A 14,892-nucleotide genomic window follows, 5' to 3' on the forward strand; every position below is an offset into this window, starting at 1 on the left:
ATAATTAAATTAATTTAATTTATTAGAGCCTTTTAATGTGAACTTTAAAGCATGGAAGGAGTATATAATCTCTGGAACTAATTTGCCAGTAAATGAATGAGGAATTTACTTTGAAAACACCTACAAAAATCAATGAATTTCTCAAGAAACTTTAAACCTTCTCCAATTAGGGCACTTGAAAATTTCCACGGAAAACTTTGTAATTCAATTTATTAGTAATTTAATTGAATTTAATGCAAATGATTCTCTACTCCATCCACATGGAAGTTCCAAAAAGGCACAAAATGAGGAGGAGGAGTGAAGCGAGCGGATGTGCAGCTGAATTCCTCACACGGTGGGTTAAATCCACAAAGGAAACCACATGGAAGATTGGCACGCGAAAATCTTCGCTTATTCTGAATTGCAAATCAACGCGTGGTCCAAAATCCACACTAGCTCTCTCAATGAGTGCCTGATGACGATTTCCAGCCACTTCGAGGCGCCCAAATTGGTACACGTGCTTTGCACGGATGATCATGTTGCGGCAGGTGATGGTGTCATCGGTTGCATCGAAGATTCCCTCAATTGTTGCACCCTGGGCGATGCCCCTCAAGTCAATTTGAATCCAATTGCTCGTATCATTGCGTGGATTACCAAATTCAGACACATACAGCTCCTCTGTGGAGAGATTCTCAGTGACATTGGGGAACATGAGGAGGTACTGAAGGATTTTCCTGTGAAAATTCCGACAAATCTCCGTGAAGTTTGTCTCTTGGGTGATGTTCAGAGTGTCCAGGAGGTGAATGTCGCAAGTTCGTATTTGATTCTCTGCAAAATTGAGAGTTTCCCGTGTATCCTGAGAGGAGGAGGAGTGTCTCCATAGACACAGCCCATCGTGGCTTTTGGGGAGAGCCATGTGGTAGTCCTCATCTTCAGATGTTCGATTTGGATGGAAGTAATCAATGAGGGATTCCTGTTTATCCTCTGAAATGTTAACACTGTGAATGTGGGAGAAAATCACAGGTTTTCCCGGAAGGTAGCCAATATTCCCACTGACTGTGTGACTGTGGGATTCATTGACAGTCGCAAAAAGCACCTCAATACGCTGATGATGCGATTTCACGTGGGCCGGAAGGGTCTTCTCCACGGCGGTAGCTTCAACTTTCACAATGTGGGTGAAGTTGTGAGTGAATTTGAGCATCAGGTTAAAGGGAAACAACCTCGGAGAGTCACTTACATTGAATCCCAAACACTGTGTGCCGAGACAATGGAAAATTTCCACCGCAAGGCATGAATTGGATGCTTCAGAGCAGGAAATATCGGGCTTTGGAGGAATTTCCACAGAGGATAGCTTTGTGAGGTATTCCATTGAAAAATTCTCATCCCTCCGCCTCAGGCAAGTGCTGTGGGTGTTTGTGAGGAATTTAATACTCTCCTCCACGTGACACACACCTCCCCCTGAGAGGGAAAGTGGAATTCCCAGCACTCCCGGTGCACCTTCTATCGAGATTGCAATTGGATCATGTAGACGGTAGAAATCTCTGCCTGAATCAGCGGGAGTTTCCTCAATTGTATCTGGCCAGTGATGTACACGCCACGCTGAGAGACTTTCATCGAATTCTTCGTAATCATAGCGGTGGAGATTATTCCTGAGGACACAGAAAATGCTGGAGGAGACACGACACGATGGGAGTCCGTGCAGAGTGTGGTAGTCTGTTGTGGAAATGTAGGCTTCATGGCAATCAAAGAGCTTCAGCATGTCCCCCGTGCAATCAATATCGCAGCAACAGTCTACATCACAAACGTTGATCTATGAAGGTAAGAGAAATGGATTTTTTTTAAAGAATAATTTGAGATATTGCGATTTTCGCCAATTTTTGCGATTTTCTGCCATTTTTTGCGATTTTTGCGATTCCTTAACATTTTTTCAGGACGTTTTATGCGTTTTTTTCAATTTTTAATAAAATGAAGAATAAAAATTCTCCATTTTTTTCATTAAAAATTCTTTTGAATGCCAAACACCTGCCCCTTGGCAGCAAATTGAAATTCTTTTGAATTTTCTCACGCAATTCAACCTTCATAAATTGGATTGAATATCCTTCCTTGAGGGGGGTATCCTTGGTGTTTTTTTTATTGTGGAACTACGTAAAAGAAAACTCATCTTCCTGCTACGCAGTATCATATTATTATTGCATTTTCAGCACACCGCAAGGAATCAATGAGGATGTTACAAAACAAGAGGCAAAGTATAAGAAAAAAAATCGATGAGACGGCATTTTAAATCTCTTTCATCTCGTTGTAAAATTTCTTATCGCTCCGGCGTTATCTTTCACATCCCCTCTCACTACATGAGAACATTCTGCGGAATGCCACAAAGCGTGATTTACTCATATATATTAAATTTCTCTCCTTATACTCAGAAAACATCCCATTCAATGGGTTTTCACGTGAAAATACCATCAAAACTATATAGCTGTGAGAATTTTGATGAGTCTGCCCTAGAATTTCGTGCTTGAATTTTAAAAGCGCGCGCCATCAAAGTTCTGTGAGCTTTTACGGTGAATGTGTGGGGGGAAGGTTGTTAAAGTATAAATCAATGAATATTTCAGTGGTTCTGAGGTTTTCCTCCTCCACCTCAACATCGTTGTCGTCGTTTGACTAATATCAGGATTCTACTCGAATTTCGCTTTGCCTCATTACCATGCCCTAATTTATTTTGCTGTGATTAGCCACAGCTTGGTATCAGCATGCACGAGAAATAAACGAGGTGATTAAAGAGAGAAATTTTAGACTAGAAAAAATCTTAATTAGCGCCTAAAATGTCGTTTTTTCTTCTAATTTCTTCTGTGGCAATTTTCGGGTAATTTATTTGAAAATAAGAATTTTGTAAGCACGTAGGAAGGTAAAGGAAAATGCTAAAGATGTTCTGAGGAAAATATTTTCTTTTAAATTTCAATGAATAGAAAATTTAGCAAATGAAAGTAATAAATTCAGCAACGAAATAATAAGTTGAGTAATGTGAAAGAAATTCAGCAATTTAAGAAAATAAGAAGACGGATTTTCGGTCTTATTTTAGGCTAATTATTTATAATTAAGTATAATAAATTCAGCAACAAAATAAGAAATTCAGCGAATAAATAAAAAATCAGGAATTTTGTAACAAATTAGGCAAATAAATAATAAAATTCAACAGCAGAATAAAAACTTCTACAACAAGAAATAAAACTCAGCAAATAAATAAAAAATTCAGAAACTGAATAATAAATTCTACAACTGAATAAGAAATCCAGCAGCAGAAGGATGTTTATAACTGAATAAGAAATTCAGAAGCTGAATAAGAAATTTTGCAATTGAAAAAGAAATTCAGTAATTTAATAAGACACCTACCTACTGAATTGACTGAGTTTTGCTTAATTTCAACTTTCATTTTAAAAAAGATTTTTTTAGATGCTGAATTTTGATTCAGATTCTAACTGAGTTGAGTTTTTCTTATTAATCAGGACTTTTTTTCTTTTTTTTATTGTTTAATTCTTCAAACGCTGATTTCTTATTCAGTAGCAGAGTTGTTAATTAAGATGCTGACTTTTGTAAAATCTTTTTATTTTATTCAGATTAAACTTTTTGAATAAAACACTGAACTGTGTCTTCTGCTGCGGAATTTCCTTTTCTTTCTCACTTCTTCAATTCTTTAATATTTAATTTAATTAAAATTCCACAAGAAAGCCCAAAAATAAGCTCTTTGACTCACCTTTAAATCACATTTGCAGTAGTAACTCTGTTCCTGCTGAAGTCTTATCCTTCGGGGAATCTTCACAGCTTCCGTTGCATTTGTTGTTTGATTTTTAGCATCTGGCACATCCGTTGCATTCGCAGGAGGTGCCAGGGTTGTTGTGGAAGTTGTCGAGGAAGCACTAACTGTAGTGTTATCCTTTGAAGTGCTGGTGGTAGAAGTGCTCTGAGTGGTTGTTGAAGTGCTCAAAGTGGTAGTTGTTGTTGCAACTGTTGTGGTTGTCGTTGACGAGCTTTCAGTCGTTACAACCGGAGCCATTGTTGTCTTGGACACGCCAATCTTCACGAGGGCACGATCCCCGTGAACCACTGTAATGCCCAAGAGCGTGAGAAGAGCTACAAAGAGCTTCATTTTGGGAGTGGATTTTCTTTAAAATTCAACACCGAATTTTTTGAAATTTTTAAAGATCAGCATCAATTCAACCGTCACGGAGCCCGCTGAGGATGTTGTGGAGAGTTTGTAGCGATCCCCAGCTGTGTGGATGAGTTCCTTCCGGGCTAGGGCAACACCACCACCGTGAAATTTCTCACGAATGCCGTCCCAGATGTTTCCGGGGGCAATACGCCACGTGGGGATACTCACACGATGTACCCCAGGGCGTGTGGGTATGTGGAGGACCCCGAAACCAACGGGCCAGCACTGTTTGAGTGCGTTAGCCGTCCAAATCTCCACGTGAAGCTTTGGCCACCCCTGGAGGCCACGTGTGGATAGATGGAGGTCCAGAGGATGCGAAAAAACCGAACACTTTTCCACGCGATTTGAATCTGTGGCCGTTTGTCCCTCCGCCAAGCCCTCAATCACCTTCCACGATGATCCTACGCGAAAATTGGAGGAATAACTTTTGGAGAAGAACCCGGAAAATTTTGTGCCACAATGGAGGACTCACCGATCTGGAAGCTCCACTTGCAGAGAAGATTCTCCTCCTCGAAATCTCTGGCGTCCAAAATTTGTCCGATTATGTGAAGTTCAGCCATTTACACATCAACTCAAACTCCAGGATGTCCTTCTGTTGTTTATTGTTGTTTCCATGGTGCACCCCCTGCCGCGGTGAGACCAGGTGCGCCGGTCGAATTACCCACCACCACCGCACTAAGGTGGTGCTGCACCTGCGGGGGCGGGTGAGACGTTGACACTGAAATATTTTGTAAAATTTTCCACCCTCACAGATTAATTTTGCACACAGCCCAGGAGGTGCTGTGGCGCTTATCTCCTCGTGAGAAATTAGCATCATTTGCCGTGTCTGCGTGCTTAAGATGTTCCCTCCTGAAGGGAAAATTCTTCCTTTACAATAATAACGTCAGTCGTACTCTGTGTCTCAAAAGAGTCGGAGGTGTGGATTCACACTCTGCTTATTGGCTAGATTTTCAGCTGTTTTCCCTCAAATTTTGAGTCAGAATAGCAAGTAAAGTGATTGGACATTATTTAGCAAGAAATTTGTCTTGGACTATAGTGAATTTTCCCAATTTTCACGAACTTTTCTGTGGGTTTAGTGGTGTGAGTGAGAACTCAAGAGCGCCACGAGTGTTGGTTAATGTGACGCTCGAAAGTGTTCATGCACTGCGAGTGTAGTAGTTATGGGAGAGGATGGAGAGGAACCTGATCCCCCTTACACTGGTGATGGTGGGACAATGGAGCACTCTGGTTTGCGCGATGATAACGGGGCGACAGGTTCTACTGTACCAGCCGGAAGAACTCGACAATATGGTGTGCAAGCGAGAGGACCGTTTGTTGTGTATCTTCGAGCCAAAAAGAAACACAATTTGGCTGTGATGCAAATTTCGACAAAGACCTTCAATAAATATGAATCGGTGGAGTCTATTCTTCCCGTCAATAGAGATAAGCTAAAGATTTCTGTGAAGAACAGAGAAGATGCAAATAAATTGGTGAAGGATGGTGATTTTTGCAGAGATTTTTTCACGTACATCCCTTCGAAGAGTTCGGAGGTATATGGGAAAATCTTTCTGAATGAGTGCGAGGATATTAAGGACATCATGGAAGCCGGATACGGTGTACTTGACGGATCTTCGGATGTTATCGTGCTGTTGGATGCTATTCGCCTTAAGAAAAAGGTTGTTAGTGAATCTAACTCGCAGCTAAAGAATACACCATTTGTGAGAATCATTTTCGAGGGAACTATTCTCCCAGACTTTTTGGTGGTTAATAAGCTCAGAATCCCAGTGAAACCGTTTGCCCCAAGGGTTATGGAGTGCAAGACGTGCTTCCGCTTTGGGCACACCGAAGCTCATTGTGGCAGCCGTCCTAGATGTGATAAGTGTGGACTTTTTCATACGGAAGGATCTAGCTCATTCCCGTGTACAGAAGGAACATACAACTGCCCTAACTGTAAACTTTTGCTGCCACAGAAAAACCACGTATGCACAAAGTTGGGAGAAATTAAGGACCTTGCTGTGGATCGTTCCTTGGCCCGCAGAAGAGCTGCTCGACCAGCCCAACCTGCTCGAGTGGAGCCCCCTAATGTGCAATCTGCAGACACACGCAACAATCAGAATCCTGAGCGCAATCAGGGACACGGAGGAGCCAGGAGGAAAGTTAACATAAGGACAAACTATGACACTGAATTCCCGGATACTCTGAATAGAAACCGGTTTGATGCTCTTGCATCGAGAGATGATGAGGCAACAATTGACAATTTTTCGGATCTCTCTGGGGAAGTTGATGTGATGGACGAGAAAGTAGAACGTTCGCCATTGGTGAAGGGTATTCGAGCGAAAAGGAAACATGCAGAATGTCAAGAAGAGCTTGAAGGGCGGTATTTTCGCTGGGCCAAAGACCACGATGAGAGGACACAGAAAAATGCAAGGACCATCAGCCCCCCAGAGGCACAGCAAGCTCAGCAGGGTCCTGTGATACGTCGCAGTGATTCGGAGAAGAGCAACGTGGAAGGCAGGAGCATTGGATGGAAGGACGTATTTCTAGGATTTTTTGCAACCATGGAGTGCAGCGAAGGGATGATGAGTTTTGCTCAAGGGATTCTTCTTCCGTGGATAGAGGGCCTGCTGGTAAAACACTTTCCCATGTTCTTTTTGTAAATATCTGTATCTGAATGTATTTTTTCTGTAAGTTGTTGGACCGGTGGTCATAGATGGAATCATTTTCCGAAGACCTATGGGTTTATGGGGGGAAATAAAAAAAAAAAAAACAATAATAACGTTTATTTCCCGCCAGGCAATTTAAAGGCAAAAATGTACTGGTAAGCTGACCAAGCTTACGGGAGCTGTGTTTCTTTCAGTGTACCAATTTTGTGAGAGCAAACTAGAACGCGAATAAGTTTAAATACGTGCAAAGTCGGGAAAAGTAGAAAAGTCATACCCTAAGAAATCTTTAGAAGGCCATATCTCGAGAACGGATCCATAGATTTTCATAATTTTTTTTTGTTTGAAAGGTCTTGAAGTCAGCTATAACATATCGAAAAATGAAAAAAATTTATGTCGCCATTTTCGAAAAATTCGAGTTCGAAATTTTCGAAAACTTTGTTTTTGATTGTAGCGCCTCTTGCGGTCATTTCTCGAAGTTGCAATGTTCTAGACATTTGTAGGGTTTCTCGAAACCTTTCATTTGCGCTTGAGTTGATCAAGATCGGACTTGTAGAACCCGAGATATGACATGCCAACTTTGGAAGGCTATATCTCGAGAACGGATCCATAGATTTTCTTCATTTTTGGCATGGAGCTAGATAATATGGTCAGCTATAACATATCAAAAAATGAAAAAAATTTATGTCGTCGTTTTCGAGATATTCATCGAAAACTCATCGAAAATTTTGTTTTTGATTTTTGGCCCCCTAGCGGTCACTTTTGAAACTTCGGATGTTCTAGAGAGTTGTAGGGTTTGTTGAGATCTTTCATTTGACCCCGGGTTGATCAAAATCGGTCAAGCCGTTTTCGAGTTATGGTCGATTTTCGATGAAAAATTGTGGCGGCCATATTGACTAAACGGCTTGACCGATTTTCGAAAATGAGGTATCGTTGGAAAGGTATTGATGGCCCCTACAACATATCAAAATTTCAGCCCTCTAGCTATAATAGCGGCTGAGATATAGCGAAAACAAAATTTTGTGGTTATTCAAAATGGCGGACGGAGGGGAGGGGGGGTGGATTTGACCTCATAATCGGATGTCTTCCGGTCGATATTTAAACTTTGCCGTTTACCGCAAGTCTCTATCTATCACCGTTCTCTTGCAATTTAGCGTTAGGTTCCGGCCGGCCGGACGGACGGACGGACGGACGGACGGACGGACGGACGGCCGGAAAAAATTTTTTTTTGGCGCATACGTTTTTTGGAATGTGGGGACCCTAATTCGTGCTCATCCCAAGTTTGAGCCCGATCTGACGACTTTCGATTTTGCTCGGTACACAAAAGCTGTGTCTGAAAGAAACACAGCTAAAAAATGCGTTTATTAAGCAGAAAGAAATTTTCCAAAAGCGTGGGGTAGGTTGGGATTAATTGTATACCTACAAAAAAGAAGAAATTCTTCTGTGGTTAGCGTGGGTGGTACACACAGATAAATTGGTGAGTAAATAATTGTTTTAGGAAATATAATGATTCGCTCTCCCTATACTCAATGTAACGACGACAAAGTAATATGAAACGCCTAATTAAAATATGATGATGTTTAAAATTAAAATCATGAATTTTTGAAGCTTTTAAAGCACAAAAAACCTTTTTAGGAAGAAATTGGGAAGATGGAAAATTCCCAAAAGTGTTTAACTTAAATAGAAAATGATGCGGAAATGCTGAGAATTGAAGCCTAAATAGCAATGGAGAACTTAATATTTAATTAATCAATTAATTTTGGACTTTATATGTGAAGTGAATGGGAAATATTGGGGGAAATTGCTTTGAATAAAGTGTTTCCTAACAACCTTTCTCTTTAAAGGAGGATGAGTTGAAATTCTGGGTAGAAAGTTTTGTTCAAACTCTTTAAACGAAAGGCTGGTTATTCAGTATTTTTTTGCTATTTACGGCATACAATTACTGTTCCGGAAATCTTCCAAAAAGATTCTTAAAGATTTCTCTGAAAAACTGTTTTTCTTATATTTTAAAATAATTCCTATAGATTGAAAATAAACTGACAAAATCTAATATTTTTTCTTTGGACAAATAATACTCAAAATCCTTAAACTGGCAAATTGCAAGAAAAGAAAAGACTTTTTTACAGAATTTTCTCCAAATTCTCACATTAGAAAAAAATAATTTAAAAATATTGTTACTCTGTGTAATCCACGTGGTGTATGTGGTGAGCTTAAGATAAGCTTTTCTATACAACATAATAAAGAGATATTATGTGTAGTACCTTTTCCCAAAGCTCTGTGGCCCAACCAAAAGAAACAAAAGCAGAGTTTTCTTGGAATTTCCTTTCAATAGCTTGAAGACTTTTCTGCACGAGACATCTCCCGCTCTTCCTTCAATCTCTACTAAAGAGACACAATTTATTGTATCTTAGGAGCTACTAGATGAGTATATAGTACACTTCGGCAGCCCCACTTTATTGCGCAAACACAGCGAGGCTCGCAGATAAGCACGATGAAATGGGTTATGTGGAAAAGTATAGTATTAAATGGGAAATAAAACCACATTCATTTTCCCATCTAATAATAATTTATTAAGCTTCATTAATTTTATACATCATTTTCTTTTCTTTCTCTCTCTGGCTCGCGCGTACTTTCTGTTTGGACCACATACTCTGTGTGTGCCTGCAGTTTTTGTATTTTCTTCGCTCACTTAAGATCTAATGAACTTCCTGATTGAAATATCTAATATAAAGATTCATTCTCATCTTATAGGACAATTTCAATTTTATATAGCTTGGTAATTATTTTGTAATTAATCATAGAGGGGATCTTTTTCTTCTCTCCGCAATTACATTTCCATCAGCTGCATTCGCAATAAATTATAAATTAATTTTCCCACGCATTCGGGGATTCGCCTCAAAAAATGTACAATCAATTTAATTTTTTTTTATTATCATTTATTAATATATATTGCAAAAATATACAAACGAGCTAAATTAGTTTCATTTCTTAAATTTCTTTTTTTAGTTTGTTTTCTATCTAAGAAAATAAAATATTTGTGTGACTTTTTTTTTTGCCTCATTCTTGAATATTTTGATGATTATTGTTTTTTTTTTTAAATAAGCCATCAAAATTCTCAATAAATTTGTAGTGTGAAAAATTCTATATAAAAAGATTACATACAAATATATTCAATTCTGCAATCTCTGCGCCATTTCTCCTCTCACTATTTTTCTTATTCACGTCTTCTTCTACCTATTTTTACCTTTAATTCTTCTGTACAAACTTCCTTTTGCCTCGCTATGTTTCATTTTTCATAGGAAAATCTTCTTTTCTTTAATCAATGTAGTTGCATTTGGGCAAATTAAATGTGCTTTATTTTCTGCGTATAAAAAAATAGATTTTTTTTACCTTATCAATTTTATCCAGTATACTTGTAGTTTATTTTTTCTTGTAAAATGTTATTTCTTTTTTTTTCTAATTTGGATGATTTACCCATCCACACGGCAAGGAAAAATTATTTTCAATTGAATTTTAATTTAATTTATTTAATAGATTGATTTTACAAGTCTTTTCAGTTAGCTAATTCGAGGGTTAACTGATATTTGAAGAAACAGAATTGAAAGATTTAATAGGTCTAAAATATTAGTACATTTTTAGACCTTTCAGCTAAGACACATTTTGCACTGTAAAAAATTTTCTAAATTTTAATTTAGGGATTTTTTTGAGAACTTTAAGCCATGTTCTAAAGGCAATCTTTAAATATAAAATCTAGAATTGTTATTTCAAAAGTTTGTAAACGAGATTTTAAGATCCAGACATTTTGAGTTTAGAATTAAAATCGTTGTTTAACAAAATAAATTAGAGAAATAAAGATTTTCTTTAAGATTAATTTTAAAGTTGAAAAAGAAAATCCTGAAATAATAAAATGAACAGGCAGAGTACTAAAACATTTCTTTTGCATGGTGATCTGTGTCTTAACTCATATTACTAATTTTTTAGACCTTTTAAATCTTTGTAATATTTTACACAGAATAGAGAGAGAAACTTCAATAAACGTGAGATTTGTAAAGAAAGCCTGACAATGAATAAAAATAGAAAATTCATTGAAAAAAATAAATTTTTTAATAGTTTTTAGATCCATTGAAGCTATCAGATTTCTTCAAAGTACAAGGATGAATAATTTACGATTTTCTCTTGAAGGATGGTCAAATATTCAAATTAATTAATCCAATTACTGGAATATGCCAATTAATATCACCAACTGCGGTCTCAATTTCAAACCTTTGCAATAAATTATTCACAAAGGTAGAGAGCTTGTAAATTTCTAAAATTTTCAAATATATTTTTCTTTACCATGTGGGTAGGAGGTTTAGGAAAGTAATTAAATTCGAAGGAAAATTTTTCATTTTTCGCACATCATCATCATCCTATTTTCTTCCCCTCTTATTACTTTTCCATATCATTAGAGCCGTTAGAGCTTTTTTTTCTCAGTGCAAAAAAAGCTTCCACTTTTCCGCCTGAACTTCCTCGTAGCGTAGCTCTACATAGAACCACTCAGAAAATGTCCAGGGCAGAAGTTGAGCTCTTTTTTCTTCTTCTTTTTTTGGGTGGGAAAATACCTTGAGGGTAGAGGAGATAGAGGGATGGATGTGCGATGAAAAATGACTCAAAAGTAACCCTTTTGCTAAACCTCAATCATCTTCCTCTCCTAGCTTCACATCCTCATGCGCATACATAATATTTTGAAAAAATATTCACATTAAAACTTTTCTTTTTTCCATGTTAAATTAATCACCAAGTTTGAGTTTCAATATCATTGAATTTTCTTAGCTATTTAGTCATCCTTGCCCCCGTTATTTTCTCTTTCTTTCTTTTAGCTATCATTTATAGTTTTTTTTTATGATGAGAAAAGAAAATCATAAACCACATAATTTATTTAAATGTTTAACCACTTTATGGGTGAAATTACGTATTTATGATCCAAAAATGTTTTTCAAACTTCTTAATGCGCTGTATTTGAGTAGCATTTTCCACCCACTTTTATTTAAAAACTTTTACCCCCATAGAGCTATCGTAATTCAGCGTTTACAGAGTTTTTTATGTGAGAAAATTTATGCTCTGATATGTACTTTTTCTTCTCTTTTCTCTTCACGTTAAATCCTCCCCGATCATCGCAAATCCCAAAGAGAAGTTTAATTTTGTTTCTCATAAGGATTAGAGTTTATGTTTGCGGAAGAAATTTTTTCAGGGGGTTTAGCTGATAATTTTGTCATTTCATCTGATATTTGAAGAAAATAATTTTTTTAAGAGTTTGGAGAAAAACAAATTAACAGTTAAAATAAATAAAAAAAACAAAAGCACAAAGATTATTAGAAAAAAGAATTCTTTCGCAACTTGAATTCAAAGCAAATGTCGTGAGGATTATGTGCTCTAACAATTATGCTAAGATTTTTGAAAAGATTTAAGGCAAAAATTATCGTGTTTATGTTATTTTAGAACTTTCCTGAGAGCATACAAATTGAAAGATTCATTGAATAAACATTACACGATGAAATTAAGGTCTCTGAGTGAGGTCGATTCTGCCAAAAATATATTTTTTTTTATTTTCTTATATCTTGAAAAATTTTAAGATTGTGACAGTTCTTGTTATAAAAATCGTTAAAATGTTGTAACAAAAAAAATCATAGATAAAACAGACGATTAACTTTTCTAGAAAGTATTTATTTTAGGATTTCTAGAAAAGCAATTTTTTTCTTAAAAAAAATCTCCCTAATTCTTTAGATATTGGGCCTTATTCAATGACCAAGAAACCCTTGAAAACTTTGAATGTTGTATTGAAATTTCAACATTTTAAGCGAATGTCAAAGGTTTTTTAGTCGCTGAATAAGCCCATTTTTAACAGAATACCCATCAAAAACTTAAAAAAAAAAAACTTTCAAGATAATAAAATTAAAATCTTCTTCAGAATCAAGATCAATAAGTTTGAAATTTATTTTTTTCATTTAAAAGTCAAAAAAAAAGAAAAGAATATTTAAAGCAAATTTTAAAAGTTTTCGTTTATTGAAAAATTCTTTTTATAGACTATTGGGTCGTATTTTGCGATCATTAAATCCCTGAAATCGTTGAAATTTTACAACAAATTCTTGAAGACTTCTTGGTCGCAGAATAGGACTCATTAGCTGCGGTAATTTATAATTCTTCATTTGGTGGAAATTTTTAATTTTCTCTCTGCCTGCCTTCAAATTAGAATTTATTTTTTCATTTAAAATAGTCATGTAGCACACCCCCTGAATTTTTTCCGTTCTTTCTTCTTTTTAAAAAAAAAGAGTCAATCTTTTTAAAGAAAGCACATCCATATGGGAAGAAAATGTATTTTACTAAATTTCATATCGAAAAGTCTTTAAGTATCTTCTCTATTGCTTGTAATCTTGTTTTTTTTTCTTTTTGTTAGTCCACCATTGTAGTTTGTAGAGTTGCTATGAAAAGTGAGTATATATAAGTTAATTTCCTGTATAGAGTGCGCGACAAAAAAAACCCATCATCATCTTCTATGTATCCCATATAAGTCTCGTGTTTGAATACCTTTTTTTTGGAGTAGCATAACTTTGTGTGTGTGTGTGTTTGAGAAGGAGAGCTGGAGGATGTTTGGTGTGTGCGTGGGTGTCATTCACACGCCACTCTTTGCTACAAATTCATGAAGGATGTCGCATGCCATCTCGATGTTATTGCGCGATATACCAAGGGCTGTTATTGCATTCTCCTTAGAGTACCCCTCATTCACTAACCTCGCAATGTATTCGAGGTTTATATTCTCATATGGCACATTGCAGTCTTTGCTGTTGATTGTCACATTTTCATACAGAATTGCCTGACGCTGCGTATCCGCACCCCCACCGGCTGCCGTTGTGGTCACCGCCGTCCTGGGTTGACACAGCTGGGCAACAGTCACGGATTTTGCAGGTGTTGGGGATTTCGTGATGGTATTCATGGGTAGAGATTGGTGTCGCGTGTGATTTTGTGTTGTCTTTAGTTGGTACAAATTATTCCCGCGATCTGTTGCTGCGGGATCTTTGCTGAGATTTTGATTAGTCACCGAAATGGGTTTTCTCGCCTCCAAGGGACGCGTATCAATAATTCCCGAAATTGTTTCCGCTGGTCCCACAATCACCCCATCATCAGGAACTTCTTCATCCTTCTGCACCGTGACGTGCAATGTGAAATCCTCAGCGAGTGTATCCACAGGATTGGACTGATGCCGCGGTACGGGTGGGGCACACGTCCGTGGCACTTCTAGATCACAGCAACTCGTAATGGTGTCCAATGCAGTGGCAGCTGAAGTGCCCGGCACTGGGACATCCGGGGATAGTGTAATGAGACTAGATGCCGCAGGTACAACCACCACGGGGGCCGGTGATTTCCCTGCACGCGTCGATGCGGGCACTTGATCGATACTTGGGGAGGATTTTCGCGGTGGCAATGGTGGGGCTGCTTCCGCAAGAGCCCCTCCCGGATCCGATGACAGCGCCTTATGGAGGATCTTCCCAACGGGTGCCATGGCAGCACTCGAAAGTACCGGAGCACTCATCCTATTGGGATTTGTGGCTTGTGCCAGTGATCCACTAGATCCATTGCGACTTGTCTTACTTGAACACCCCAACCCATTCACCCCCGGGCTTCCCCCATTTAAACCACTTCCCGATGCATGACTCGGTTGCCCCGCGTACAGATCAAAATGATGCTGCGTTGAACTCGTACCGGATGATGCCGAAGAGCACGATGATGACGAAGATGTTGTGCTCTTCCTTGGCATTCGCGGGGATGAGTGTGGACTTTGTTTTTCCGTACGCGATAAGCTATTGCTGAGCGCGTGCAGAGAGGATGTAGCAATGTTGAAGTCACCCAAATCCTGAAAGATACGCAAGAAGAACAGAGACAAACATGAAGACTTCTCTGGTCATCTTGTGAGACCAAAAAAGGCTTCTTTAGTCGCATATTAATTTGTGGATTTTAAGACATTTTTTTTCTTATAGTCTCGGAATGCATTAGGAAAAAAAATCTTACTCTTTTTACACTACCCGCGAAAAGTTT

At 37.8% G+C, this 14,892-nt stretch overlaps 3 protein-coding genes across 4 annotated transcripts in view; all 3 read right to left on the bottom strand.

Annotated features, from left to right (window-relative positions):
* Position 1: 1 nt before the first annotated feature.
* On the bottom strand, positions 2 to 4,120 carry LOC129794229 (tectonic-like). The gene is made up of 2 exons (XM_055834911.1): positions 3,728 to 4,120; positions 2 to 1,789 (listed from the first exon to the last, which is right to left on the bottom strand). Exons 1-2 carry the CDS (start codon positions 4,118 to 4,120, stop codon positions 248 to 250), a joined length of 1,935 nt encoding a protein of 644 aa, XP_055690886.1. The 3' UTR covers positions 2 to 247.
* On the bottom strand, positions 3,728 to 6,929 carry LOC129794231 (B9 domain-containing protein 2). The gene is made up of 2 exons (XM_055834914.1): positions 4,656 to 6,929; positions 3,728 to 4,584 (listed from the first exon to the last, which is right to left on the bottom strand). Exons 1-2 carry the CDS (start codon positions 4,741 to 4,743, stop codon positions 4,139 to 4,141), a joined length of 534 nt encoding a protein of 177 aa, XP_055690889.1. The 5' UTR covers positions 4,744 to 6,929; the 3' UTR covers positions 3,728 to 4,138.
* A 5,905-nt stretch (positions 6,930 to 12,834) lies between these two features.
* Positions 12,835 to 14,892, bottom strand: part of LOC129794227 (E3 ubiquitin-protein ligase CBL-B-B) — a 39,345-nt gene continuing 37,287 nt past the window's right edge. Inside the window, exons 8-9 of one of the 2 annotated variants that reach the window (XR_008751005.1) lie at positions 13,387 to 14,710; positions 12,835 to 13,280 (exon numbers count right to left, since the gene is read on the bottom strand). Coding sequence is in view for 1 of the 2 variants with exons in the window: in XM_055834907.1 (XP_055690882.1) it covers positions 13,472 to 14,710 (1,239 nt within the window). In the remaining variant the exon portion in view is untranslated. Of the gene's footprint in view, positions 14,711 to 14,892 lie in introns of both variants that reach the window. The other variant, XM_055834907.1, reaches the window with a different exon arrangement.

The sequence above is a fragment of the Lutzomyia longipalpis genome, chromosome 3 (assembly GCF_024334085.1).
Source record: "Lutzomyia longipalpis isolate SR_M1_2022 chromosome 3, ASM2433408v1".
NCBI classification, from domain to species: Eukaryota; Metazoa; Arthropoda; class Insecta; order Diptera; family Psychodidae; genus Lutzomyia; species Lutzomyia longipalpis.